At 41.8% G+C, this 27,456-nt stretch overlaps 5 protein-coding genes across 9 annotated transcripts; 2 read left to right on the top strand and 3 right to left on the bottom strand.

Annotated features, from left to right (window-relative positions):
* The first annotated feature begins 76 nt into the window (after window positions 1-76).
* Window positions 77-7,572, top strand: LOC147795865 (uncharacterized). 2 transcript variants are annotated; one of them, XM_087130623.1, is made up of 8 exons: window positions 77-568; window positions 1,472-1,732; window positions 2,016-2,387; window positions 4,071-4,172; window positions 4,430-4,702; window positions 4,827-5,198; window positions 5,376-5,539; window positions 6,092-7,572. In XM_087130623.1, exons 4-8 carry the CDS (start codon window positions 4,115-4,117, stop codon window positions 6,200-6,202), a joined length of 978 nt encoding a protein of 325 aa, XP_086986749.1. In that variant the 5' UTR covers window positions 77-568; window positions 1,472-1,732; window positions 2,016-2,387; window positions 4,071-4,114; the 3' UTR covers window positions 6,203-7,572. The 2 variants fall into 2 exon arrangements, with proteins under 2 accessions (XP_086986749.1, XP_086986750.1); XM_087130624.1 differs by having other exon boundaries at window positions 4,827-5,202; window positions 5,380-5,539.
* Window positions 7,369-12,614, bottom strand: LOC147795863 (uncharacterized). Of its 2 annotated transcripts, none has more exons than XM_087130620.1 (2): window positions 7,851-12,614; window positions 7,369-7,469 (listed from the first exon to the last, which is right to left on the bottom strand). In XM_087130620.1, exon 1 carries the CDS (start codon window positions 9,621-9,623, stop codon window positions 8,202-8,204), a length of 1,422 nt encoding a protein of 473 aa, XP_086986746.1. In that variant the 5' UTR covers window positions 9,624-12,614; the 3' UTR covers window positions 7,369-7,469; window positions 7,851-8,201. Both variants share the same exon structure in this region, with proteins under 2 accessions (XP_086986746.1, XP_086986748.1).
* Window positions 9,653-10,744, bottom strand: LOC147795864 (uncharacterized). Its single transcript, XM_087130838.1, has one exon. The coding sequence runs from the start codon at window positions 10,742-10,744 to the stop codon at window positions 9,653-9,655; it is 1,092 nt and encodes a 363-aa protein (XP_086986964.1).
* Window positions 11,915-12,715, bottom strand: LOC147795862 (uncharacterized). Its single transcript, XM_087130837.1, has one exon. It carries the CDS (start codon window positions 12,713-12,715, stop codon window positions 11,915-11,917), a length of 801 nt encoding a protein of 266 aa, XP_086986963.1.
* A 981-nt stretch (window positions 12,716-13,696) lies between these two features.
* LOC110978043 (uncharacterized) lies at window positions 13,697-22,724 on the top strand. 3 transcript variants are annotated; one of them, XM_022232681.2, is made up of 7 exons: window positions 13,699-16,951; window positions 17,856-18,116; window positions 18,374-18,745; window positions 19,427-19,798; window positions 19,892-20,263; window positions 20,515-20,675; window positions 21,286-22,724. In XM_022232681.2, the coding sequence occupies exons 1-7, from the start codon at window positions 16,888-16,890 to the stop codon at window positions 21,370-21,372; spliced, it is 1,689 nt and encodes a 562-aa protein (XP_022088373.2). In that variant the 5' UTR covers window positions 13,699-16,887; the 3' UTR covers window positions 21,373-22,724. The 3 variants fall into 3 exon arrangements, with proteins under 3 accessions (XP_022088372.2, XP_022088373.2, XP_086986745.1); XM_022232680.2 differs by having other exon boundaries at window positions 13,697-16,951; window positions 19,427-20,263; XM_087130619.1 differs by having other exon boundaries at window positions 13,708-15,935; window positions 19,427-20,263.
* The last annotated feature ends 4,732 nt before the right edge of the window (window positions 22,725-27,456 follow it).

Genomic DNA, 27,456 nt, shown 5'->3' with positions numbered 1-27,456 from the left:
TTAAGCTTCCATACGTCAATATTTTTCTTAAAGAGAGAGGCTATGAAAAGTGGATTTAAGTTTTAATTAAAAAAAAGACTTTAAGTTTTAGTTTAACAAAGAGACTTCTGCAGTAGCGTTTCTATTAAAATGGATTTGTATTGACATATAAACTCTTCTTAAACCCGGGCATTGTAAGTCTATTTTAAATTCATAATTAACCGCTTCCAATTGTGCCCAGCATGAAATTGTACTGGGCAGGCGAACAATTTTTCCGAAACCTGCGTCTACAATATATGCAAGTCTATGATACTTATACTGTGTCAAAGGTGAGAGTATTCCACTATAGTACCGGTAAATAACAAAAGCACTCATGAAAATCATATGGGTCAACAAGTGAAACCGATACTGTCAGAGACATTGAACTCTGCAATGTAAGGCAGGGAATGAATTGATAAAATCAAAATGAGATTTGGAAAGCGAAGGTAGGCTTATTTCCTGCTGCAAGAGAAGCTCCTCTCCAGAATGGCCACAAAATCTGTATGCGTCGTCTTAATGATAGCATTCACCTTCCATGGATTATGCAGGGGTAAGTAATTGTTAGCGGGCATTATTCGAGGTACCAGTTTATTCACAAATCACAAATTTAAGTGGCTGCTAAAAATACCAGCTGAGAGCAAGATTGGCAATGAATAACTGATTCGTCTATCTGTTTGGGTCACCCTTCCAATGTTACAATGTTCAGACTCTGGCTAGAGTAAAATAACGATTAACTTATTCAGTCTGTTACATACTTTCAGTTAAGGGGAAATCCATTTTTTTTCTCATCATGAAGAAAGACTCCTCTGAAACATCTCGGAGGGTAACAGGCTTAAACTGTAATAAATACATGAAGCATGAGTCTCGGTATGTCGTGTAAATTGTGACAATGCACATTTGAATCGTTCATACGTTTTGAGAACTTAGCATACAAATATAGTTTGACACTGGACATTCATGATCAAACACTGCACATACTTTGTCATTGCAGTAAGATACGCTTTTACCGTTTCATCGGAGGTGGTAAATTATGTTTTGAGCGTTATTAATGTAACAAGTGAGATTATACCACGAGCCTCTAAAGCACTGAACTTCGTTTAATCGAATATAAAAACTATTTAAAAAAATTACATCATCTACAGTCATGTTATAGTCACGCAAGATACCTTATTACAGATGTAAAAAAATCCTTGTCTGTATGGTAGAAATGTGAGCTTGGTTGTTTTCCAAACATTTCTGATTTTCAGCAAGTACTTGAAATTGAAACAGAGAAAAGAAAATGTACGTAAATGCTCGCCTTTTACGGGTGAGAAACATTTCTTCATTTCTAAGGAAACTGTTAGAAATAAAGGTTATCCATCGCGATGAGGATGAAAGATGGACCCAAGTCGTATTGATGGGAGGCGGGCAGTGTTACACCGTCCAAAGAACGTAACTCCCCGGTAATGTACAGTTTATTCGCAGGAGGTGTCCAGGAGAAGCCAGTACAAAACACCAGGACGAGAAAAACACTTCAAGAGTACGGTAAAAGGCGACCACTACAGGACTAGTAAAGCGTCTTGGTTTCTTGGTGGAAAACAGATGTCCAGACCGGTCCCTGTTTTTACGGTAGAAAGTCGACGAACACTGCAGGACAGAATGAATACGGGCTCCAGGTCGATGTGTAATGTGTATCCTATTGTACGCAATGCAACTGTGGCACTGCATGCAAGGTGTAAGTTTGGAAATTAATTCAGTCTCTTTATGGGTTCGGACGACTAACCTTTTAGCAATCCCATAGCAAAACTATTTAAAAATAAAGATTAAAAATGGAGAAAAGAAAAGGAAAAGGACAAAGGAGGAAAGCAATCGTACAACTCATGGCTATTCAAATTAAACACATTACACTGAATCTCTCCACATGAGCGGTGATATAAAACACTGAAATGTAAAAAGAAAATTCTGTTTCATCAGAGTAGACTTCTTCTCAAGACTTACTGTGAAAATTATAATTTTAGATCAGCCTAACTACGAGGCCCTGAACGTGAATTCCACCCACTTCTGTGATAGCGACACGGACTGCAGCGCAGATGTCACAATCGGTCGTCACTACCAATTCGCCTGCAACGCGTCTAGTTCGAATCCAGCCCGTCAAATCACGTGGCTGATCAACACAAAGGGCATACGGGGGATGCAACAGACTGAATTACCTGTTGACTGGAACCAGTCAGGCCAGGACGAGAGCACGCACTGGAATACCTTGAGTCAAATCAACCTTCAGATATTCCCTGAGGACCACCATAGCAGCATTGTGTGCAGAGTGATGTTTCGTGACGACACTACGGTGTTCAGAGATATTGTCATGACAATGCGAGTAACAGACAATTTCAGTAAGTGGCTTGTTGTGACTACGATGCATATTGTTAATGTGTCATTACGTATTGAGTGGATCAACCAACCAACCAGTCTGTCGGTAAAAGTAATCATTCGATCGATCAAGCAATACAAGGCCAAGCAAAGCGAATAAATATCAATCAATGCCAATATTGATTATATTACGCAATTAAATCAAACTATCAACCAATCAATCGAATCAATGCATTAATTCATCACTAACTCTGCCTACGGAAGCAGACAAATAGAAGGTTAGGAAAGGGAGAACACCTAGTTACACGGATCCAAGCTAGAGAGGCAGCCATCGAAAGGCAGTGGGCCAGCAGGGAAGCTGACTGCAAGATAACATTCAGCAGCGTGTACATTTTCAAAGCTCCGGACACGGTGAAATACTTAATGAAACTCTGGCAATCATCCCTTTGGTACTCAATGAACACAATGAACAAGACAACATTTCCATTGCAACGAAGAGCAGCCAAATTATTTTTCACAATATGCAAGCATCCGCTGTCCTTTCTCTTCCGATACTCGAGCTGAATTTAATTACAAGTCGTTTGATTGAAATTGGAAGTGAAAGCAAATTGGGATTAACAGACATTACAAAAATCCCTTTACAAGTATGTGATAACAAATAGGACACTACACTATGTAGTTTAGGGATTCCATTGGATGACTGTTTCATGTGGTCATGATCTCGAAACATTTTATTCGGGGCTATAATTTCAGATCGGCCGAACAGCATGACCTTGGATGTAAATTCCACCTATAGGTAGCTATAGTTCTAAGATTTTGTTGGTCGACATTTGGAAACATCTGCTATGCGAAGTGCATGTAGATGGTCGTTTTTTTTCCCACATAATTTATATCAATAATAAACTCATTGGATCAGGGCCGACAGTAATATCAGGAATTTATCTAATTTGGTTGTTACAGCAATGGGTACCACGCCATAATCATTTTGCAGCTTGTGGTAAGCCAAGTAGACCAAACTAACTTTTTCAGATGAGACGGCTGTTGGGCCCCCTAGTCTGTGTTTCAAACAATCCATCATCCAGCGAGCCTCACTGACATGTAGGCTTCGTTGACGATGCAGTGTCAACTTTGCGCCGTCTCTTTGGCCACTGAGCCAGGATTGTGTAGGCCCCTTCTAAATGCTCGGACCAAATAGAAAAACCCTCTATTGACATCTAACAGACTTATGATTCCTTGCGAGACAGCATCCCCAAGGTCAAACACGGACAACCATAGAAGTGTAGAGATTTAAGAAACTTGCAGCGTCCTCTATCGGTTACAGGGAGGCAACAAAGGGCAGCTGCAGGCAGACAAACATAGCCTATTATTTTCGCTTTCCACTCATAAAATAAGCCTATTTTGGTTTGGGAATGTAGCTCCGTTAACGGAATTGCTTTCTTTTATCACCCTTCAACATTTATTTCAGAGTGAGTAGGCCTGTGTGCATAAAAATAAATCTCGCAAATATTCAACTTTAGAGCTATCTGATGGATATAGTATGTTATGGATATTGTGAAAGTTTCAAATGTAAGTCAACGCGCGTTTAACAAGGAAGTGATACTGCTTTTTGCTGTGCATATTTTTCACATTAAAAGCGATAGGCCTTTAGTGACATGTTCGATTATCAATGAAATGTGTGTTTTTTTTTATTACATGTATTTATTAAGGGGATTGCGAGTGAGGATCCTATACAAGACAGAAGCACTTCAACATGGTGACTATCAAGCGTATGTTGTCCTTTGCTGCCATCCTAGGATCCGTTTGGAGGGGTGAGTTGTATGTATTTTGACAACTGAAACCAAAAATACCAACCAATGGCAATACACTTTACAGTTTGCCTAATAATTATCGATGTTCAGATCATGATAGATCTAAACCCAACGTGTGCGAATGATGTTCGGGAAGTTAGAACAGTATGGGACTCGACAACATAAAATAATGTTTCAAAAGAGCCAACTTTCACAGTGCTGATTTGAATGATCAGTGTTGCCATCAAGTGCGCTTACTCTTTTCTTTTTCCTCTCAGGTCGTTCCTTCGAAGTCAGCATATCGAGAACAAGTCCGCATGCAATTGACGGCCGTGTAACCTCATATGAGTGCAGAATAACGGCACACAACAGCAGTAGGTTTGACCGATATTGGACCCTGGATGGTAGACAGTTCGGAGCTCTTAGCAGCAACTCATCCAGTGACACTTTACATGTCACGCTGCACAGGAATATGTCGGGTTCCACTCTGATGTGTTACGTGTACACGGACATGGGTGTCAAAAATGCAAAATGGACTATTGACGTTATGTGTAAGTAATCGTCACTTTAATAATTAAAGTTGTCATGCCAGTAAGAAAACCCGGCACAAGCGTATGCGCAAAACAAAATTTATTGTGATTAAATTGATGAATAAAATAAAACTTCCATTTTCAGATCCACCGAACCACGTGTCACTTGACATGAACTCTACAAAGTACTGTGATAGCGACATGGACTGCAGCGCAGATGTCACGATCGGTCGTCACTATCGATTCACCTGCAACGCGTCTGGTTCGAATCCAGCCAGTACCATCTTGTGGCTGATCAGCACGAAGGGGCATCGGGGAGTGTGTCTGACTGAGATTCCTTCCGATTGGAGTCAGTCAGGCCAGGATGAGAACGCGGACTGGGATACATCGAGTCAAATCAACCTGCAGATTCTCCCTGAGGATCGCCATAGCAGCATTGTGTGTAGAGTGATGTTTCCTAGTAACAAAACACTGTTTACAGAGATTGCCGTGAAACTGCAGGTCAGGAATGAACCTGGTAAGTGCAGAATGAAAACGAAGTAAGTAACCAAGCACTTGGCCAATCTGTACTCTCCATCATGCTGTGTCTGCAGTCATAAATCATTTTTTTCGTATGAACAAAACTGGGGTTCCGACCGATTCATCAAGGTGAAAATGACTCACACAAACACTTTCTGTGACTCTGCTTTTCCAGGAAGTCTGAAGGAACTGCTAATGACGGTCTGCATCCCAACAGCCGGGGTGATTGGGTTGGCATGCGTTGCCATTGCGATTGCGCGAAAGAGGCGACAGAAATACAAGCCCCGTCAGCCACACCCGCAGGCAGATTCGTCTCGGCCTCCATCCTCCCAACATGAGGTGAGAAAGAGGGTTATCTCTTGCAATTCTTAAAAAAAAGATACATTCAATCAACGTTATGCCTAATAAACCACGAAAGGGGACAACATTGACCAGCTATAGTTTTAAAAGCAGGACGCTACAAAGTAGACACGTAATTGGGTATCATTCAAAGAGGCAACAACTTTTCGTCTGATGAAACCTTCCAGTCAACCGATTACTGCTACCCCCTGGCAGTACGACATGCATGTTTTCTCTGGCTATAAACTAGCATCCCCAGAATAAACATCAAATAAACTGATACCCTGACTACTGACGTTGGTAAAGGACACGTGGGAACGCTTGGTTGGTAAGTCTAAGCACGGGGCGTTATTGAAGATCAATTCTAATTGTTCGACTAAAAGTTACTACAAATTTTCATGAAAGGTTTTAAATTTTTAAGAAGTCATTTCATTATTGAAATTCGCTGGACGAGTGTTTTTATCTGATGCTAAATACATCAGGAGGAAGGGAAAGTGCCTTTGAAAATATTGAAACAATACATTTCTGATTTTCCCACTCTGACGAAATCAGGAGAGTCAAGCATCGAAAGAGAAGGGCGTGTACCAGGAGATCCCTGCGGTTCGAGAGTATCAAACGCGGGTGTCCATTGACGACCATAAGGAAACCACTTTCCTCAGATAAGCTAAAACCAAATGCGTCATAAATTTCCAATAAATTCATGATCAAGATTCTGGCTACACACTTTCTGAAAGAACATTAAACCCACCAGTGTAAGCTTGGAACTGGGAAAGGGGGATTCGAGGATGACTTGCCCGGCCATGGAAATTTGAAAGGAGGAAGAAGGGTGCTCACACCACGTGACACTATCGAGGGCGATTTCCATGATACAGAGGTATTCTGTATGTGTAATACACTCCTGTAGAACTTTTCATCAAAACGTTCTACCTTTTTGTGTGCTACTAGACACAGTTTGGTTGTTGAGAAGTCCGAAAACTCTTCACAATGCGCCTTGATTTTTCCCACCACGAAAAAGTAGGAGATAGGATTAAAAAAAAAATTCTCGCTGGCCAAAAAGTGATGGGGATATTTACCTGCATCCCCTGATTTAAGCCTGGGGTGAAATCTTTATGAAACTGAGTGCACTCCTAACCACCCATGGAAACACTCACTCTGTAAATTCACGAGGAGAAGACAAGTATAAGAAATCTGAGAAACTCCTTTTCAAGGGAAATGTTAGAAGGCATTCAGGCTTTGAAAATGACCGTTTCGCAGTGACGAGAGAAACGTTCGCACTATCATAATTTGCCAGACAAAAACCGTATTTTTTACATTGAAAAAGTGGGACATTTTATTGAGAGCAACTTACAGTGGAGTATCCAGGTTTTGCAGTTGAGGGGATATTTTCTGCGAAAAAATATCACTTGTGATATATGCTCAACACTGAATGGCTTTGTAAATGTTGCAAATAGATCCTTCTCATAACGATTGACAAATAACTTTCAAAGTGCCTAAAGATATTCAGTATGAGAAATGAAACATTATTCTTTGTATGAGACGAAGCAAAAGAATAATATTACTTATTGGTCTGTTATCCCAGACGATTGCTGCTTTTTATTACCGTTTAATACTTTCTTGCATCTGTCGGTGCTGCTCCCGCAGTGCTACAGCAAAAAAAAAAATCTGGCCCTGCATGAACACTCTTGTGATGATGTCAATTCAGCAGGGTTGTTTCTGCAGTGAATACTGTTGCCAATTGGCGATGCATTCACTATACAAGTTGCTGACGGGGATTACTGTAACCTCTTAAATTACACAAGGAACGCAAGTGTGAACACACTGAAAAAAAACTTGGCCCGTGGAAACAGCTCTCTCCAGAACTTGAACTTGAACTGTTTATTCGCTACCCTTAATGATGGCAGCCCATTCCAAGTCCCAAGTCAGCGGTTCGCTACAATGGATAGAGAAAATAGAAGTACACCTTATATAAGAATACATGTACATAAACCTTAGTCAAAATCCATTATGATGAAATAAAGAAACGGTTGACTACACATCCCTATGAATAAATTTACCTTTACTATGTGCCCCCATAAACTGTCTTACTGTGTAAATGCCAAATGACCACGTGACTTATGATATAAGTACATGTACATGTAAATCCGAGCAGTAGGGTAATACATGAACCCAGTAATAACGGCCCTTCATAAATTACTAGCGTTACAACGTCCCATTATTTCTCCCAAATTAACCCCTTTTTCTCCAGATGACCCTTAAGCTTATTCTAATATCCCTTTATGACACACAATATGGGAGAATTCCTTTGTCTTACCAACTGTTGCATTCCTGGGGGTTTACTTAATCGAAAGGAAAGATGTCGCTCATGTACGTAGCGGATCATCGAGTGGAAGAAGCGAACGGTGCATTTCACTAATCACCCGAAAGAGGGCGCTATAACAGTTTTACGCCGCTACATAACCGACCCCAAATGAGCTTAATAACAATTAACTCATTTTTAACAACAATAAAGCGGCGTAACTACTTCCAAACGTGGTTACATCATAAGAATACACCTTAGACTAAACGCTAACTGCTGACTAATTACTGATTTGACTACATGCATCATTTCTTTAATGTAATGGCTTTCTTGGTCACGTGTCCCACACTCTTTACTTAAGTGGGCTCAGTCTCCTACACTTGGCTCCAAGAGGCAAAGCTTGGAAATTGGCCTCCGATAGAACTTAGATCCAACTCTGACTTCAACTTGTCTTGTCATGCCATGCTTATCTGGGTACGTGTTGACCACTCTCCCCAAGGGCCAATGACCACGCGGAGCACTGTCATCCGCCACAGGCACCAAATCGGTGACTTCAAAGTTCCTTTCGGGTTTGGTCCATTTCTGCCTCTGTTGGAGAAGTGGCAGATACTCTCGAACCCATCTTCTCCAGAACTGGTCTGCAATGTATTGGGCTTGTCTCCATCTCCTTCTGCTGTAGTTGTCCTCTTTGCAGAATACGTCAGGTGGTAAGCTTGGGTTTCGTCTCATCAGGAGCAGGTGGCTCGGTGTTAGCGGTTCGTCATCTTTTGGATCCATACTTAACTGCGTGAGGGGTCGTGCGTTAAGGATTGCCTCAACCTCTGTCATGATGGTGATCAAGCTCTCGTCGGTGACTATCTGCTGTTGCAATAGACCTTCCAAGATCTTTCTGACTGAGCGTATGATTCTTTCCCAAACCCCGCCCATGTGGCTAGCTCCTGGGGGGTTGAAGTGCCATTCGATACCCCGCTGGACAAGGAAATTGTTAACCCTTCTCTTATTCACCGCAGCCAGACCGTCTTGAAGCTCCTTGTGGCCCCCTTTGAAGTTTGTCCCGTTGTCGCTGTACATGTGTTCAGGAGGTCCTCGACGATTTATGAATCGGCGGAAGGCTTGGATGAATGAATCCGTCTCAAGTGAAAAGGCCACCTCCAAATGAACTGCCCTGCTGGACATACACGTGAAAATGCAGCCATATCTTTTCAGCTGGCTTCGTCCTTGCTTCACCAAGAATGGACCAAAGTAATCAACCCCGGTACTGCTGAAAGGTGGTTTGTCTGGCGTCACTCTTGCTTCTGGTAGGTTGGCCATGAACTGTTGGCCTCGTCTCGCATTCCGCTTCTTGCAGTGTATGCAACTCCCAATCACATGTCGTACAGAAGCGCCACCCTTGATTATCCAATACTTCTGCCTGAGAGCTGTCCATGTCATTCCCGATCCACAGTGTCCAATCCTGAGGTGGTAGTGAACTATCAAGAGCTTGGTGATGTGATGGTCACCAGGAAGGATTAGAGGGTGTTTCTGCTCATCAGACAGTGGTGACTTTTCCAACCTACCGCCCACACGAAGTAGGCCGTCACATAGAATGGGATTTGTTCTTTCAAGGCCCTTGGGTGAATGCCGAGCCCTCTTCTTATCTCCTGCGTCTGGCTGGAACTCGCTCGGGAACGACTGCCTCTGCACGAACTTAATTATGCGCCTTTCAGCTATGTCCAACTCTTGGGCAGTCGGGGGACCCGTCTCCTTGAATGTTGGCTTCTCTCTAACACGAGAGGCAAGGTACTTCATGAACCGTAACGTCCACACAACTGCCTGCTTTAGGCGGGACCACGAGGAATAGTGTGACAACAGATCCTGTGTGGGACTCCAAGAGACAGCTGCATACACTTGTGACTTCTTAAACTCTGGGTCACTCTGCAAATCTTCCTTGGGAACTGTCCGGAGACAAATGGTTTGTCAGGCCAACTGCTCCTTTCTTCAACCAAAAACTCTGGTCCTGTAAGCCAACGTGACAGGTTCTTTACATGCACTCCTCTGGAACCATCATCTGCAGGGTTCCTGTTCGAGTCAATATGTCTCCACTGGGACACCTCACTCAGTTCATGTATCTTGGCAACCCGGTTGGCAACGAAAGTGCGGAATCTTCTGCTCTCATTACTGATGTACTGCAAAACTGAGGTTGAGTCCGTCCAGTAGGTTACATCCCATAACGACAGTCTCAGCTCTTCTTTTATGACCTGGACCAATTTCACTGCCAGCACGGCCGCAGACAACTCGAGCCTGGGAATCGTTATCTTCTTAAGAGGGCAGAGCCTGGTCTTGCCCATAACAAAGGCACAGTGGATGTTGCCTTCAAGGCTGACACTTCTCAAATAGGCACATGCCGCGTAGGCTCTCTCCGATGCGTCACAGAATGTGTGAAGTTCAATGTTGGCTTCCTTGAACTCGGGAGGCTTAAAACATCTGGCAACCTTTATAGCTGTCAACTCTGGAAGCTCAAGGATCCAGTTCTTCCAACGCTGTAATTCTTCGTCACCGACCCTCTCATCCCAACCTTTGCCCTGAGCACAAAGGTCCTGTAGTAGAAGCTTTACCTTGAGGATGAAGGGAGCTACAAAGCCCAAAGGATCATAAAGGGAACTTGTCGCTGAGAGAATCCCTCTCCTTGTCAACTGCGTATCCTTAATAGATACTTTGAAACCAAACTCATCTGCGTCAACGTCCCACAGAACTCCAAGAGTTCTCTCACTGGGTAGGCGGTCTAGGTCTAGGTCGACGACTGATGCAGCTCTTTCCATAGCTGGAACACTAGACAGCACTTCCCTGTCGTTGCTTACCCATTTGGTAAGCCTGAAGCCGCCTCTTCTCAACATGTCACACAACTGGGGAACCAGCCTCATCCCGTCCATAGTTGTGGGAACCGATGTCAACAAATCATCGACGTAGAAGTTCTCGAGGACAGTCTTTGCCACATCTACATCGAAGTCGTGTTTGTTGTCTTACACTGCTGTATGTAGTGCAAAGCCTGCACAGCTAGGTGAGGAGGTAGCTCCAAACAGGTGAACAAGTATCTTGTACTCCTTTGGGGTTCTTGACATGTCTCCGTCCTCCCACCACAGAAACCGCAGTACATCAGTATCTCGTGGTAACACCCTGACCTGTGGAACATTCCTTCCACATCGGCTACTAAGGCCACTCTCTCCTGGCGAAAACGCATTAACACTCCTACCAACTTGTTGGTGAAGTCAGGCCCCTGCAGGAGTTGGCTGTTCAGGGAGACACCTCGGCAAGTAGCAGCACAATCAAACACCACCCGGACCTTCTTCGGTTTCATGGGGTGAGTGACAGGATGGTGGGGGAGGTACCAGACTGCCCCAGTTTGGGCGTCCTTCTTAATTCCTTCGTCAACTTCCTTAGCGTGGCCCTTCCTGATGTACTCTTGAATAGTACACTTATAGCCTTCGTGTAGGCCTTCATCCTTCTCCAATCTCCTCTTCAGAGATTGGAGCCTCTTTTCGGCCAATTGCCGGTTGTTTGGCAAGGATGGTGGATACTGCCGCCAAGGTAAGCACATCTGATAGTGACCATCCTCCAGGGTTACGGACTCCTCCATGGCTGCTCTCGCCTTTCGATCTTCAACTGACTCTCCAAACCTTTCGTCTTTGTCATCAAGGCCGAAATCCAACTTCCAGAAGCGCCTCACCTGGTCATGCAGCTCCTCATCGGCATGGACATGGTTAACTGCAAAGGTATGTCGTCCCTTGAATCTAGACACTGGTCCTAACAGAGTCCACCCCAAAGGTGAACGGACGGCATACGGCTCCTTCTTGCCCCCTCTCCTTTCCTCTTGTACCCAAAAGGCCTCAGGCGTGTCACTTCCAATGAGCAATCTCACATTGGCATCTTCAGTTGGCGGAAGAAATATCCCATCTAAGTGAGACCATCTGGTGATATCTTCTTGCGTAGGAATGCTGTGGCGTGAGACAGGTAGTTTCTTCACGGTCCACACCTTTGGCATTTCTATGGTTTGTCCTCCTTGAGCCCCTTCAATGGACAGGCTTACTTCCATACCTTGAGTTTCAGCTTCTGCGCTGTTCACCGTCGTCAGAGTGAATCAGAGCAATCCCTTCTTCACACAGGGAGATGTCGCTTCCCTCATCCAAGAGGGCCCAAGTTGTTACAGCTTTACCTTCATTCCAAATCTTAACAGGAAGTACTCTCAGGCAAACACCCCTGCTTGATCCGACAGAGTTACATTCTGCTTTCTGTGGGCTTGTCGCCGATTCCTGGTTAGCCCCTGGTGCCTTACTTGATTCCTCCTTGGGTTGTGTCTCTGCGTGCAGGAGTGTATGATGTTTTCTCTTACATCCTTCTCGGCTGCACACCCATTTAGAATTACATCTGACTACAAGGTGGGTTCCTTGGAGGCAGTTGAAGCACAACCCTTTCTGTCTCACCAGCTCCAACCTGTCCTTTAGATTTTTGGCCTTAAACTTGTCACACTTGTAAATTGTATGTTTTCCCATGCAGCATGGACATGTTCCCATGGGCCTGTTCTCCGTCCTCTCTTGCACTGTGAAAGATGACACCTTGTTGCTGTTCCCTTTGCTCGAGGGGGGACCAAACTTGGTGTGCGATTTAACAGATCTTCCAATATTCTGGCCATAGGCATTGCTCCCGACCTTGGCGTGTTCTTCAACGAAGTCGGTCATGTGAGAAAAGTTGGGTACAACCTTTCCCTCCATGAACTTGTGAGCGGCGGTAGCCCACTTGGATTGAAGATAGACTGGCAGAAGTCGCTGTATCTTCAGCAAATTGTCTGTTGAACTCAAGTCTGCAGTGTAACCCATCTGTGTAAGGGTCATCTGACATCGCCTCATGTCTCGTGCAAGGTCCCACAAACTCCCACCTTACCGGCTCTGATGGCAGGACGATCAACCACCTTTGCTATATGGGCACCTGCAACAATGTAATTCCTGCCAAACTGGTCATACAATATGCTCTTTGCATCTTGGTAACCCTTAGAGGGTTCTAACAGAACACAGTTTTCTATGGCATTATGTGCCTTACCTTTACAGAACTGGATAAGGTAAGCTAGTTTCTCCCTATCGGTCTGAACTTTGGATGCAATATTAACCTCAAAGTTATTTATGAATCCCCAATACTCTACTGGATCACCTGAGAAACTCTTTATCTCTGGTTTTGGCAAGTTCATGGCCATATACATCTGGGAGTGATAATTTGTACATGTGCCACCACAAATACCCTGCTGTGAACCTTGGTTTTGATGTACATCATGTGTAATACCAATGTCGTGACTTTGAGTTACAGGCATGTTCGTCACGGCCTTGTCATGACTCTGATCAATAGGCACGTTTACTGCAGCATTGTCATGAATCCTATTTAAAGGCATATCCACTAGAGCACTGTCAGAATTCTGAGTAGCAGGCATGTTTACAACAGCACCATTATCAATACCATGATTTACAGGTACGTTGAATACAGCATCTGTATCATTACAATAATTTGCAGGTATAGGTACCACTGGATGGTTAGCTGCATACAACTGACTCTTTTCACACCAACCATTTGTTCTATTTGTCACATGCACCTGTGCATCATTCCTGATTCCTAATTCCTGATCCATGGCCTCTTGCTGCCTGATGGCAGCTTCTACATTTGCACTCTCAATTTCATGATCAATTTCAAGCATTTTTAGTTTCTCCTTTAGTTCATACTCCTCTCTTAACAGTTTCTGTTCTTTCAGCAACTGTTCCCGTTTGAGTTTCGCCAGCTCCCTCTTGACCCTTGCTTGAGTCAGCTTGGTGCTTAAGATGCTACCTCTTGATGTTTTTGACGAGGTCACTGACTTTATGTCGTCGTCTGCTGCAGGCACAGCCCCACCAGCAACTCCGGCCCCGGTGACGCTCCTCTCCGTGCCGGCCCACTTGTTCCACCCGCCGTCGCTCTGGAATCTGCCTTTCCAGCCATCTCTGCATCCTGCACGTGACTCGGTGCATCCATCTCCACGAATAATGCAGTTGCGAACTTTTATGTAACCTCTTAAATTACACAAGGAACGCAAGTGTGAACACACTGATAAAAAACTTGGCCCGTGGAAACAGCTCTCTCCAGAACTTGAACTTGAACTGTTTATTCGCTACCCTTAATGATGGCAGCCCATTCCAAGTCCCAAGTCATCGGTTCGCTACAATGGATAGAGAAAATAGAAGTACACCTTATATAAGAATATATGTACATAAACCTTTGTCAAAATCCATTATGATGAAATAAAGAAACGGTTGACTACACATCCCTATGAATAAATTTACCCTTACTATGTGCCCCCATAAACTGTCTTACTGTGTAAATGCCAAATGACCACGTGACTTATGATATAAGTACATGTACATGTAAATCCGAGCAGTAGGGTAATACATGAACCCAGTAATAACGGCCCTTCATAATTTACTAGCGTTACAACGTCCCATTATTTCTCCCAAATTAACCCCTTTTTCTCCAGATGACCCTTAAGCTTATTCTAATATCGGAAAGAATTCCATATACGAAGTTCACTTTTTAGGAGAAATTTTTGCTCCAGGACAGATTTAAAAAGGGGCGACATTTATTTTTGGGGGATAGAGATGTGAAAGGGGGTTCAGTAACTTAGGGGGACAGGTTTAAAAAGAAGGGGCCCCACGCAATAAAACGGCAAAAAAGTGAGTCCTTTTGCCGTTCTTTTCCCCGACTATATCCTCTACCGTTTCCTTTTTCCTTCACTATCCCGTCCTTTTATTTCTCCACAGTTTTCCTGTCATTAGTACAAGGATTATCACAGTTAGTATACACATTTAATACATTTAATCCAAATTGTGTCGTAAAGGGGAATCGAACCTGCAATGAAGAGAACTGTTAGGTACAGAAATACAGCAGTCTAACTGACCACGCCACACGAGCGCTTGTTGCCGGAGGAAGTCGATATGTTCCATATAAAGTTACGGTTGAATTAAGGGAGGTCACGATGAGGTCAAGATGAATATTTAAAAAAATTAAATATTTATGAAACTGAATATGTAATTATTCACGAATATTTGTATAAATTAGAATATTTAAATATAAATAAATGAGGCTATCCGTTGTTAATATAAGTAGGTTGTGCCAAAGGAAATCAACTAGGTAAGGTACATGTCTGAGCACAATTGACTGTATGACGTGAGTTATCTCCGTCGTATTATGTAAACCAAGAGAGAAAGAACAAGTAGAAATGCAGTCGGCCGTACGAAAGAAGGAATTTCAGTCCAATGCTGTATAAGAACTCAGGCTAGGTGGAGTCTTGCTTCATCCATTAGCAATACATGCACTATGAGCGAGAATTGGAGTCTTACGCGCAATTGGTGAGAGAGGTGACTATCCACACCAGTGGAAGTGACCAGTTTGGGTTCTACCTGGCCGAATACATGTGGCGCTGCCGACATGCAGGAGTAGACCACTTCAATCAAATCCTTCAGGATGTTCTGTACAAGCCTCCCCTCACATTTTAGAGCGCAGATAGCCACACAATAATCTAAAGACAGGTTTCAGCTCCCTTTTCCCCTTCCCTCTGTATAAATATAGAAAAAACTCCTCCAACTGACAAGCACTCTGTAAAAGAAATTTGCCCCTTTTTTCCTTCTAAACAAATTGTCCAACTTAAACATTGTCGCAAAACACGCACTATTTTCCCCCAAGTAAAAATTGTACATGTACATGTACATGTACATGTACAGTAGGGCACATTGCGCAGCATTTCGTGAACTGTGTTGATCCATCCAGACAGATGACGGCCCTCTGCACTCCTCGTGTTGCGGATTCATGCATAAAATTACCTCAATGCTTGTGGCAGCCCAACCCCTGTTCCATAATGGTTCTTTCCGGATATGATTGGGTTCATGCGCACACGTCGTGCGCATTGGCCATGTTCTTCAGAAGCAAAAATGGCCGCCTGTCGATGTAAACCTGGTCCATGTGTAGCTCCAAAAGTGTGCCCAAAACTCCACATTTCTGTCCTATGATGTTCAGCTTTTCAATGCCTATTAGAATCGTCTTCATTCAGCGATCAAAGTAAGGATACTTTTGTAGTAATTACGCGATATTACAGTGAACTTCGTATATGGAATTCTTCCCCTAATGTCCCTTTATGACACACAATATGGGAGAATTCCTTTGTCTTACCAACTGTTGCATTCCTGGGGGTTTACTTAATCGAAAGGAAAGATGTCGCTCATGTACGTAGCGGATCATCGAGTGGAAGAAGCGAACGGTGCATTTCACTAATCACCCGAAAGAGGGCGCTATAACAGTTTTACGCCGCTACAATTACCATAACATCTTTGACGATATTGGTGTAAACAAGGGAAAAAGTAACAACCGAAACGACATCCTGCTGATAGGACTGATAATGAAGAACGATGCATTTCCTCCAAATCGTAGAGATTCATATTGCAAGTTAGAAGTACATGCGCTGAACGTTTATCTTTACTGAACAATCCTTTATGTATAAACTATTTAAGCTTCAATACATCAATATTTTTCTAAAAGAGAGAGGCTATGAAAAGTGGATTTTAAGTTTTAATTTAAAAAAAAAAGACTTTAAGTTTTAGTTAAAAAAAAAGACTTCTGCAATAGCTTTTCTATTAAAATGGAATTGTATTGACATATAAACTCTTCTTAAACCCGGGCATTGTAAGTCTATTTTAAATCTATAATTAACCGCTTCCAATTGTGCCCAGCATGAAATTGTACTGGGCAGGCGAACAATTTTTCCGAAACCTGCGTCTACAATATATGCAAGTCTATGATACTTATACTGTGTCAAAGGTGAGAGTATTCCACTATAGTACCGGTAAATAACAAAAGCACTCATGAAAATCATATGGGTCAACAAGTGAAACCGATACTGTCAGAGACATTGAACTCTGCAATGTAAGGCAGGGAATGAATTGATAAAATCAAAATGAGATTTGGAAAGCGAAGGTAGCCTTATTTCCTGCTGCAAGAGAAGCTCCTCTCCAGAATGGCCGCAAAATCTGTATCCGTCGTCTTAATGATAGCATTCACCTTCCATGGATTATGCAGGGGTAAGTAATTGTTAGCGGGAATTATTCGAGGTGCCAGTTTATTCACAAATCACAAATTTAAGTGGCTGCTAAAAATACCAGCTGAGAGCAAGATTGGCAATGAATAACTGATTCGTCTATCTGTTTGGGAGACCCTTCCAATGTTACAATGTTCAGACTCTGGCTAGAGTAAAATAACGATTAACTTATTCAGTCTGTTACATACTTTCAGTAAAGGGGAAATCTATTTTTTTTTTCTCATCATGAAGAAAGACTCCTCTGAAACATCTCGGAGGGAAACAGGCTTAAACTGTCATAAATACATGAAGCATGAGTCTCGGTATGTCGTGTAAATTGTGACAATGCACATTTGAATTGTTCAAACGTTTTGAGAACTTAGCATACAAAAATAGTTTGACACTGGACTTTCATGATCAAACACTGCACATACTTTGTCATTGCAGTAAGATACGCTTTTACCGTTTCATCGGAGGTGGTAAATTATGTTTTGAGCGTTATTAATGTAACAAGTGAGATTATACCACGAGCCTCTAAAGCACTGAAATTCGTTTAATCGAATATAAAAACTATTTAAAAAAATTACATCATCTACAGTCATGTTATAGTCACGCAAGATACCTTATTACAGATGTAAAAAATCCTTGTCCGTATGGTAGAAATGTGAACTTGGTTGTTTTCCAAACATTTCTGATTTTCAGCAAGTACTTGAAATTGAAACAGAGAAAAGAAAATGTACGTAAATGCTCGCCTTTTACGGGTGAGAAACATTTCTTCATTTCTAAGGAAACTGTTAGAAATAAAGGTTATCCATCGCGATGAGGATGAAAGATGGACCCAAGTCGCATTGATGGGAGGCGGGCAGTGTTACACCGTCCAAAGAACGTAACTCCCCGGTAATGTACAGTTTATTCGCAGGAGGTGTCCAGGAGAAGCCAGTACAAAACACCAGGACGAGAAAAACACTTCAAGAGTACGGTAAAAGGCGACCACTACAGGACTAGTAAAGCGTCTTGGTTTCTTGGTGGAAAACAGATGTCCAGACCGGTCCCTGCTTTTACGGCAGAAAGTCGACGAACACTGCAGGACAGAATGAATACGGGCTGCAGGTCGATGTGTAATGTGTATCCTATTGTACGCAATGCAACTGTGGCACTGCATGCAAGGTGTAAGTTTGGAAATTGATTCAGTCTCCTTATGGGTTCGGACGACTAACCTTTTAGCAATCCCCATAGCAAAACTATTTGAAACTAAAGATTAAAAATGGAGAAAAGGAAAGAAAAGGACTAGGGAGGAAAGCAATCGTACAACTCATGGCAATTCAAATTAAACACATTACACTGAATCTCTCCACATGTAAAAAAAAAATCTATTTCATCAGAGTAGACTTCTTCTCAAGACTTACTGTGAAAATTATAATTTTAGATCAGCCTAACTACGAGGCCCTGAACGTGAATTCCACCCACTTCTGTGATAGCGACACGGACTGCAGCGCAGATGTCACAATCGGTCGTCACTACCAATTCGCCTGCAATGCGTCTAGTTCGAATCCAGCCCGTCAAATCACGTGGCTGATCAACACAAAGGGCATACGGGGGATGCAACAGACTGAATTACCTGCTGACTGGAACCAGTCAGGCCAGGACGAGAGCATGCACTGGAATACCTTGAGTCAAATCAACCTTCAGATATTCCCTGAGGACCACCATAGCAGCATTGTGTGCAGAGTGATGTTTCCTGACGACACTACGGTGTTCAGAGATATTGTCATGACAATGCGAGTAACAGACAATTTCAGTAAGTGGCTTGTTGTGACTACGATGCATATTGTTAATGTGTCATTACGTATTGAGTGGATCAACCAACCAACCAGTCTGTCGGTAAAAGTAATCATTCGATCGATCAAGCAATACAAGGCCAAGCAAAGCGAACTATCAACCAATCAATCGAATCAATGCATTAATTCATCACTAACTCTGCCTAAGGAAGCAGACAAATAGAAGGTTAGAAAAGGGAGAACACCTAGTTACACAGATCCAAGCTAGAGAGGCAGCCATCGAAAGGCAGTGGGCCAGCAGGGAAGCTGACTGCAAGATAACATTCAGCAGCGTGTACATTTTCAAAGCTCCGGACACGGTGAAATACTTAATGAAACTCTGGCAATCATCCCTTTGGTACTCAATGAACACAATGAACAAGACAACATTTCCATTGCAACGAAGAGCAGCCAAATTATTTTTCACAATATGCAAGCATCCGCTGTCCTTTCTCTTCCGATACTCGAGCTGAATTTAATTACGAGTCGTTTGATTGAAATTGGAAGTGAAAGCAAATTGGGATTAACAGACATTACAAGAATCCCTTTACAAGTATGTGATAACAAATAGGACACTACACTATGTAGTTTAGGGATTCCATTGGATGACTGTTTCATGTGGTCATGATCTCGAAACATTTTATTCGGGGCTATAATTTCAGATCGGCCGAACAGCATGACCTTGGATGTAAATTCCACCCAGTCCTGTGAGAGCGACACGGACTGCAGCGCAGATGTGGCGATCGGTCGTCACTACCGATTCACCTGCTACGCGTCTGGTTCGAATCCAGCCAGTACCATCACGTGGCTGATTAACACGACAGGCCGATGGGGAATGGAACACAGAGAGATACCGGCGGATTGGAGTCAGTCAGGCCAGGATGAGAACAGGAACTGGGAGACATCCAGTCAAATCCACCTTCAAATACTCCCTGAGGACCACCGTAGCAGCATCGTGTGTAGAGTGATGTTTCCTGATCACGCAGCCGTGTTCAAGCAGATTGTCCTGCAACTTCAGGTCATGGATGAAGCGGGTAAGTACCAAATAGAAATCAATGGAACAATTTGTAATTCCGTAAGTTTCTTTTATAGGTTGGACTTCCCCCAATTCGTGGTTATAATCTCAGATCCACCGAACAGCGTGACGCTGGATATAAACTCCACCCACTCCTGTGATAGCTACACCGACTGCAGCGCGGATGTCACAATCGGTCACCACTACCGATTCACCTGCAACGCGTCTGGTTCGAATCCAGCCAGCATTATCAGGTGGTCAATCAACACGACAGGCCGATGGGGAATGGAGCACAGAGAGATACCGGCAGATCGGAGTCAGTCAGGCCAGGATGAGAACAGGGACTGGAAGACATCGAGTCAAATCCACCTGCAGATACTCCCTGAGGACCACCATAGCAGCATCGTGTGTAGAGTGATGTTTCCTGATGACACTACGATGTTTACAGAGATTGTCATGAAATTACAGGTCACGGATGAGCCTGGTAAGCGTCAATTGATGAGCAATTCATCAAACGAAGTGCATTCTACATTTTTTTAAATGGTTGGACCCACCAAAAAAGGTTAAAACAAAAACAACGAACAAACCTCAGAAAAAAATCTAAGAAGAAAAATCAAACAATTAGATTTGCTCTGACATGTTTTCGGGAGTAGCGTTGTGGAGGTAATGATAACTTTCTTTCCGAATTTAATTGACTCTAAATAAAAATGCCTATAACTACATCTACTTTACAAGAAAATCTGAAGAAATTGGCGATGGCTGCCTGCATTCCTCCACCGCTGATTGTGTTGATGTGCGTTGTCATGGTGACTGCTCGGAAGTGGCTCAAGAAATCTAAGCTCCGTCAACCATCCCTAGAAGCAACGTCATCTCATCGTCCATCCTCCCAAAGCGAGGTGAGAATGCGAAAAGACAGTCGTGCACCATTTATGTTTGACACTCTTGAACAAATCTTTGTTATAATGCAGCATGACTCTCTCATGCCATGACCGAAGCCGTTGGTTGCGAGGAGGAGCGTCTGCACGTCCGTGACTGTCCAGTCATCGGGGATTTCCCCTTACTCTATCTTTGGACAATCGTAGTATGAATGCATATAATACGGCCCCGACTTTCAAACGCAAGGCGTTGTACAATTAACCGCAGGCGATCCAAATACACGGATGATGCATCTGGTCGAAAAATCGGGAATCATTCAAACAAGATTAAACTTCTTGTACAGTTCATCATGGACGAAATCCATTGCCACTCTCCCTGGCCATGCACATGACATGTCTGGGTTTCTGGGCTGTTTCAATAATATATTAAGGCACAACAAAGAAACTTATAAATATGCGGACCGTCAAAATTGCTGAAGACGTAAACGCTCAGGGCCATGTTGGGGGTCACGGAATCAAAAGTCTAGCTCCACAATTATAATATGTATGGTAAACGTCATCAACTAAAAGAAAAAGGAGGAATGTTTTCGGAAGCATTCAAAGGACCTTTTTTCCTTATTTTCCAAATCAGGAAAGCCAAGTGCCTTCTGAAGAGGACGTGTACGAGGAAATTCCTGTCGTTCGCGATTACCGAACGCGGGTGTCGGTTCGAGATTAAAATGTCAACCTCTCCCTCAGCTGAAAAAGTTGTTTTGCTAAAATTACTGCGATATCGTTTATCATGGGGCCGGTTACCCCTGGCGGAGAAAGGGATAAATTAATTAATATTGTCTCTGCTGACGAGGATTGAGACAACATCGATGATATCTGTGTACACATATGAGCCAACATAGCGATAGGAGTGGGGAAAAATATTTCCTGATCAAAAATGATTGATAATGTTACAAACTGAAAACTAAACAACGTAGATCCTTTGACCTCTCTGACTGAATATAGCAGAAGGAAAAGTCATTGAAATTACACTGTGTGCGGTCTTCATTATAAAAATAACTGATGAAACCAATTCAAACTGTTTGTGTATGGAATAATTTTAAAAGAACACTCCAGTATTGAAATAATTTTGCATAGTATTGTAAATGAACTTTGTCAATGGCACTACTCAATTCTACCTTGTATGTAAATGTATACGTATATTTCAAAATCCTGTAAAACACTCCTATGTAGTAGGTGTGTTCTCATGCTAACAGGCTGAATATTATCCTACAAGTTATGCAATTGTTCGGTAAGCCAACGATTGGAGTGCATAATTGGATTATACAAACAAATTTGTGTAGAGTAACTTCCTGCAAAATGGCAATGGTAATGCATAGCTTTCTCCATTAAACAAAAGCAATCCCAAGGTTAGATGTGAATCGGAGTGAAACCAGTGCGGACAATAATATTGCTTTTTGCTCTATAGAAGTATAATTTGTAAGTGAAACTATGAACAGAACAAATTTATGCAAAAGAAACAAGACAATTGCACGTGTCCAAAGCTGGTTACAGAGCTACCTATGTGTTCTTCTTAACTCTTTTACATGTTCTGTCCGTAATGTTTCGCTGCAGGATAAGTAAACTGTTGTCACTTTCAAATGCGGGCGAAAAGTAGTAGCTAATTTAATTTTGATATTGCCTCGCGAGCCTATTAAAGGCAAAGATTCTAGTGTAAAAGTGTGGGTGGGATAATGAAAAAAATCGATTAATCACAGATATCTGTTCGAGATTAGAGCACCTTTTATGCTGAAATTAGTTTTGTCACAAGTTGTCGAGAACACAAAAATCACTTACTGGCTTTGGTCGGCAACAATTTATTCCCTTTATTTAAAAATGTCTTTCAAGGAATATCCATTCGTAAAGTCATGTCAGGCAGACGGTGTCGCATTAACTGGTTCTGTACTCTGTACTGAATCAAATAATTTGCTTCAGATGAATAACCCAACTTTACATGTTCGTTGAAGCCTCATTGAACTCTCAGAAGCTTGAAAGAAGATGAGTATTTTGTGATTAAAAAGATCATTTTTGTGTTTATTATTTTATCCAGTCAAGTCCATTTTATCTGTCCAATGTCATCCCAATAGGACATCAGGTATAAATAAAAGCATTCACCAAGGAATATAAATAGTTGTCAGTATTGCTGATGCTGTTGCTCTGTGAGTGTTATTCATCCCACCGTTGGCACCCTTCCATACACTAATTGTGCCGGAAATTAACAATTGCCTTTATTCAAAATATTGGTTGATCTACAGTGGGCCCCAAATGCACTGCCGTTGCTTTTAATTACTTGTAAAAGAACAGAAATATTCAAAGACAAATATACGCATTTTAGTGCTTAGCTGAAAGAGGCTACCCAATAACAGTGACGGTTGGCATTAACAAATCAATCTTTTCCGCCTGTGAAATAATCCTCCAACGCATTATCAAAATTTCAACCCATAATATTGTTTAGAAAAGTAGACCCAGTTATGTATTTTACTTCTTGAATATCATTTCTACTAAATTGGTCTCCGCTGAAAGTGGAAGTACGCCTCCCCCTTTCTTTTTCTTTAAGCATTTTCATAAGTACATGTAGCAGACTCCAGAATCTTGATATACGGGCCTAACTCGCGCGCAGAGCCGAGGATTACTGCGACCCAAGACCACCAGACGCATCTCTGCTGAACAGAACATCAAGAGAGGCTGAAACGTCAACACTCCAGATTCACGGTAGAAAAAAATATTGTTGATGTTGATTTATTCCCTCCACACGACAACAACTTTCTGAGTATTCCTTTACTTATTCCACTGAAAAACAACCTCTGAATTTAGATTTAGAGTGGTGCACTCTACCGTGAATCGCCTGTGTTTTCAAATATAGTTCGGCAACAGCTGTCTCGTGAAAAAGGAATCGCACCCAACTATTTCACATTGTTTTGTTTTGTTTCACCTGAAACCTCAAGATTTTTAATTAAAAAGAACTGTTTTTCAAGTAAGTCAATATGCTCGGAAATAGTCCTAACACTTTCTACATCTCCATAGTACTTCCTCAAGTGAGGGTCTGCTTTTCAATCATATACAAATCAAAAACTAAGTGTACTGCGTCACAAAGGTCACACGATTTTTTAGTAAATAACCTAAAACAAGATATTAATAATAATGAAAATAACAGTGAATCTGCAACCGTGAATGATTTGCAGGCTAAACATCGTCAACATCACGTGAACTTAATGCTCGCCTCCATCCTGCACCGATTTGTTTGGGGTGATTTGATATTTGCAATCTCCTAATAAGGTGTTGACGTAAAAAAGCATTTGGCTTGAAATACCTTCATTGCGCAATACCCACTATGTGGTCTCAAGGTATATCGATGATATCTACGTGCAAAAAAAGTCCAGGCTTTTCTTCTGATCAAAGTTATTGAAAACTTTACAAACTAAACAATGCAAATCCTTTGACTTCTCTGACTTGAATCCTAGGTTAGATGTTAATCGGAGTGAAACCAGTGTCAACAATAATTTCGATTTAAGCTCACATGTATAATTTGAAAGTGAAAGTACGCACAAAACAAATTTGTGCCAAATAAGCAAAGTGACTTCCCAGTACAACTGCATACGTCCAAAGTTGATTTACAGAGTTATTTTAGTGCATTCTTGGCGGTCAATTTTACACGTACTCTCCACGTTTTGATACTGGATAGGTAAACGTTAGTAAGTTAGAAATTTCGTATAGCTATCATTCAATGGAGGGAAATTTAGTTTGAAATAACCTCGTGAATAGTCACTTATTCGAGGGCAAAGATTTCAGTATTCAAGTTGGGGTGGGGTAATAGGATTAGAGCGCCCCACCTCTGCTAAACTGAGTTGTCACAAGTTTTCTGGAAGTCACTGGTCCAGGCTTCAGCTCCCTGACACAGAAATCATTTAATGTCTTTGGTCGGCAACAATTTATTCTGTTTGCTTAAAAAGGCTCTCGCTGAAGGTTCATTCGTGAAGTCACATCATGCAGATTGTGTCGCTTAAATTCACTATGGCCCCTACCCAAAAGAGATATTTTGCTTAGTGTGGTGTCTTAGACCGTCCGAGAAGGCGATAAACATCCGTGTCATGAATACGCAAGGACAATTCCAGGAGAGGGTAATTCATCTCCAAAATAGCAAGGGTTTATACATTCAGAAATATAAATAACGCACTCTCAAATATGGCATCAAATTAAAGGGAGCAACAAGAACTTTTATTCGAGTGATGAGTTCCGATGTGTAATTTTGCTGTGATGTGAATTTCTGATCTTATTTGTGTCCGTGGTGTGTTTTGTAATCAAACACGTCCGTGAATAATTTATCAAGGTGATGATTTCCTTGTGTAAATGCCAGCAAAGGTTGTGATTTTAAAAACACAACAAAAAATGAAAACAGACGAGCAAAATTGGATTTATAACCAGTGTATAGTTAATTCGTTTGTATCTGAAACATTCATTTAAGGCTACCTGTGCTTTGTTTTGACTAAAAAAGCCTGTATTTTATGATGTCAAATTCCCATGATAGTTAAATTGAAGATAAAAGATTTGAAATTGTAAGGATGTGCATCTTAATTATATAATAAATTATGAAATAAGCATTTTGGTTTTGCATTAACTTTGCACTGTATTAAATTATTGGCTTTGTATGAACAACCAAGTTTGACATTTGTCAAGGGCCTTATTAAACTCAAGAGAAAAAACCTTGATCGTGTTGTTATTATTAGCAAGTCAAAGCCATTTTATCTGTCCAATGTCATTCCATATAGATACCCATATAAAAACATTCACCACGATATAAATAATTGTTGGAGCTGTCAAGAAGGTCAATTTTGCCTCAATATCCCTTGTAATACATCATCACAATGGATAATTCTTATATCAATGGTATGGTGATATCCAGCTTCAGGAGCGTATTCGCGAAGACAGCGCCAACGGCTGTCTGCGTGTTCACCATCACACTTAACCCTTCCACAAACTGTGCTGACTTGGTATCATTCACAATGGTGGTCTGCGATTGACAGAAAATGCACGTTATTGTATGTCATAGGAGTTTCTTTGTTTTTTCATCAAAATTTCCACGTGTAGTAGACTCAAAAATCTTTGCACAGAATTACTTGAGCGCAGAGGTGGATATGGCTGTGATCCACAACTACCACTCGAAGATTCCCTCTTCACGATCAGCACTATATCAGTGCTATCGGTTAACACACGCTAAATGCAAATTAGAGCAAGTCGGCCATGTTTATGTCGACCGAAAACGGGAAAAGGCAACTCTTTGGTGGCGCACTCTATAGTGAATCACAACTATTTCAAATATCCGGGGTTTGGCAAAAAACTTAATCGTGAAAGAAAAAGGGAATCATGTCCATGGGGAAAAATGAAAACAAGTTTCACTTCGTTGTGATCACTCCTTCAAAAACTTCAAGAGTTTAAATTAAATGAATTCTCTTTTGCAAGTATTAAACTCAATACGCACGGAAACATTCTACACCATTTCTCCAGTGAAGGTTTGTTCCTCAATCACATCAGTAAAACTAAGTATACAGCAACTGTTTGAAAGCGTTTCAAAGGAGATATGAATGATATTGTAACTTATAACAGTGAAGTTTTAACCAAGCAGATAAACATCGTGAATGATTATCATCGGGTTCCATTTCCTGGTGCAAATATTTAATCCACACGCTCAAAATTGGCATCAATAGTTGAGTACGTGACTCATCCTACACAAACTTGAGTGGGTTGAGTAATTACAGTCTCCAAATTATGTGTTTAGCTAAAAAAAAACAACCTTGCCTTAAAAGCCCCTTCATTGTACAAGATGTGAGAATTTAGCAGTACCTCCTAAACTAAACATCTATGAGTACAAAAGCGGCCTGGCCATTCCGTTATGCAGGGCACTCGTTTCAGTCTATTTTCCGATAGCGTTAAATGATTTCTTATAGTAAACGCCAAACGTTCCAAATCTTTTATTGCTCAATTTCATATTATCTCTTATGTTTCCATAATGAAAACAGCCTGGTTTGTACATTTATTAAGCAATCTTTCCAATCTACAGTGCAGGCAACTATATGTATTCACTGTAATTCCACCACACAAAGGCTGTAGGTCAAAAGATGACAATAGTCGGGTGCCTTTGCCTTTAGCAGACCTGGCAAAGACTGTCTACAATTAGTCCTATGAGGGCGATGTGGACCATAATTATGGAGCGTCAAAAGTGGACAACCCCATTTTCTCACTTTCTACTAGTAGATTTTTGGGATTTGGGACTTTACGTATAACATTTTCAAAAACGCAATTTTCCGCCTGCAAAAATTTGGATTTTACTTTAACAACTCTCGTGGAGTGTCAAAAGTGGACAACTAAAAACTTCAAATTCCCACTAGCAAATTTTATTTGATGCCCCAAAAGAGGTCAACCCCATTTTCTGCCAGTAGAGTTTCGGGGTTTTTTAAGTTTGCACCACCCCTTTTCATAAAACCCAATTTTCTGCTAGCAGAAAATGGGATTTTACTTTGACGACGACGGGCTGGTCCAAAAGTGGACAAGTTGAAAACTGAAACGACCGCATTGCTCCCCACGCTCAGAATGGAACGGTCTTGGAAGATGGGCAGTCTACATTAACGGCAGCGAGAGGGTCAATGGTCTGACAGATGGCGTCGCAGCTCAGAAAAAAACGTGGACGATTCCCATTGAGAAACTTGCAAATACGAAAGGGGCTATCCAAAGCCTGACAGTCCTTTATGGTATACTGCAAACTTACGACTTCCCAGCG

This window comes from Acanthaster planci, linkage group LG20 (assembly GCF_054643075.1).
Source record: "Acanthaster planci isolate LZ-2023a linkage group LG20, COTS_SCS, whole genome shotgun sequence".
In the NCBI taxonomy this organism is placed as follows: Eukaryota; Metazoa; Echinodermata; class Asteroidea; order Valvatida; family Acanthasteridae; genus Acanthaster; species Acanthaster planci.
This window is presented reverse-complemented; position numbering and strand designations above follow the sequence as displayed.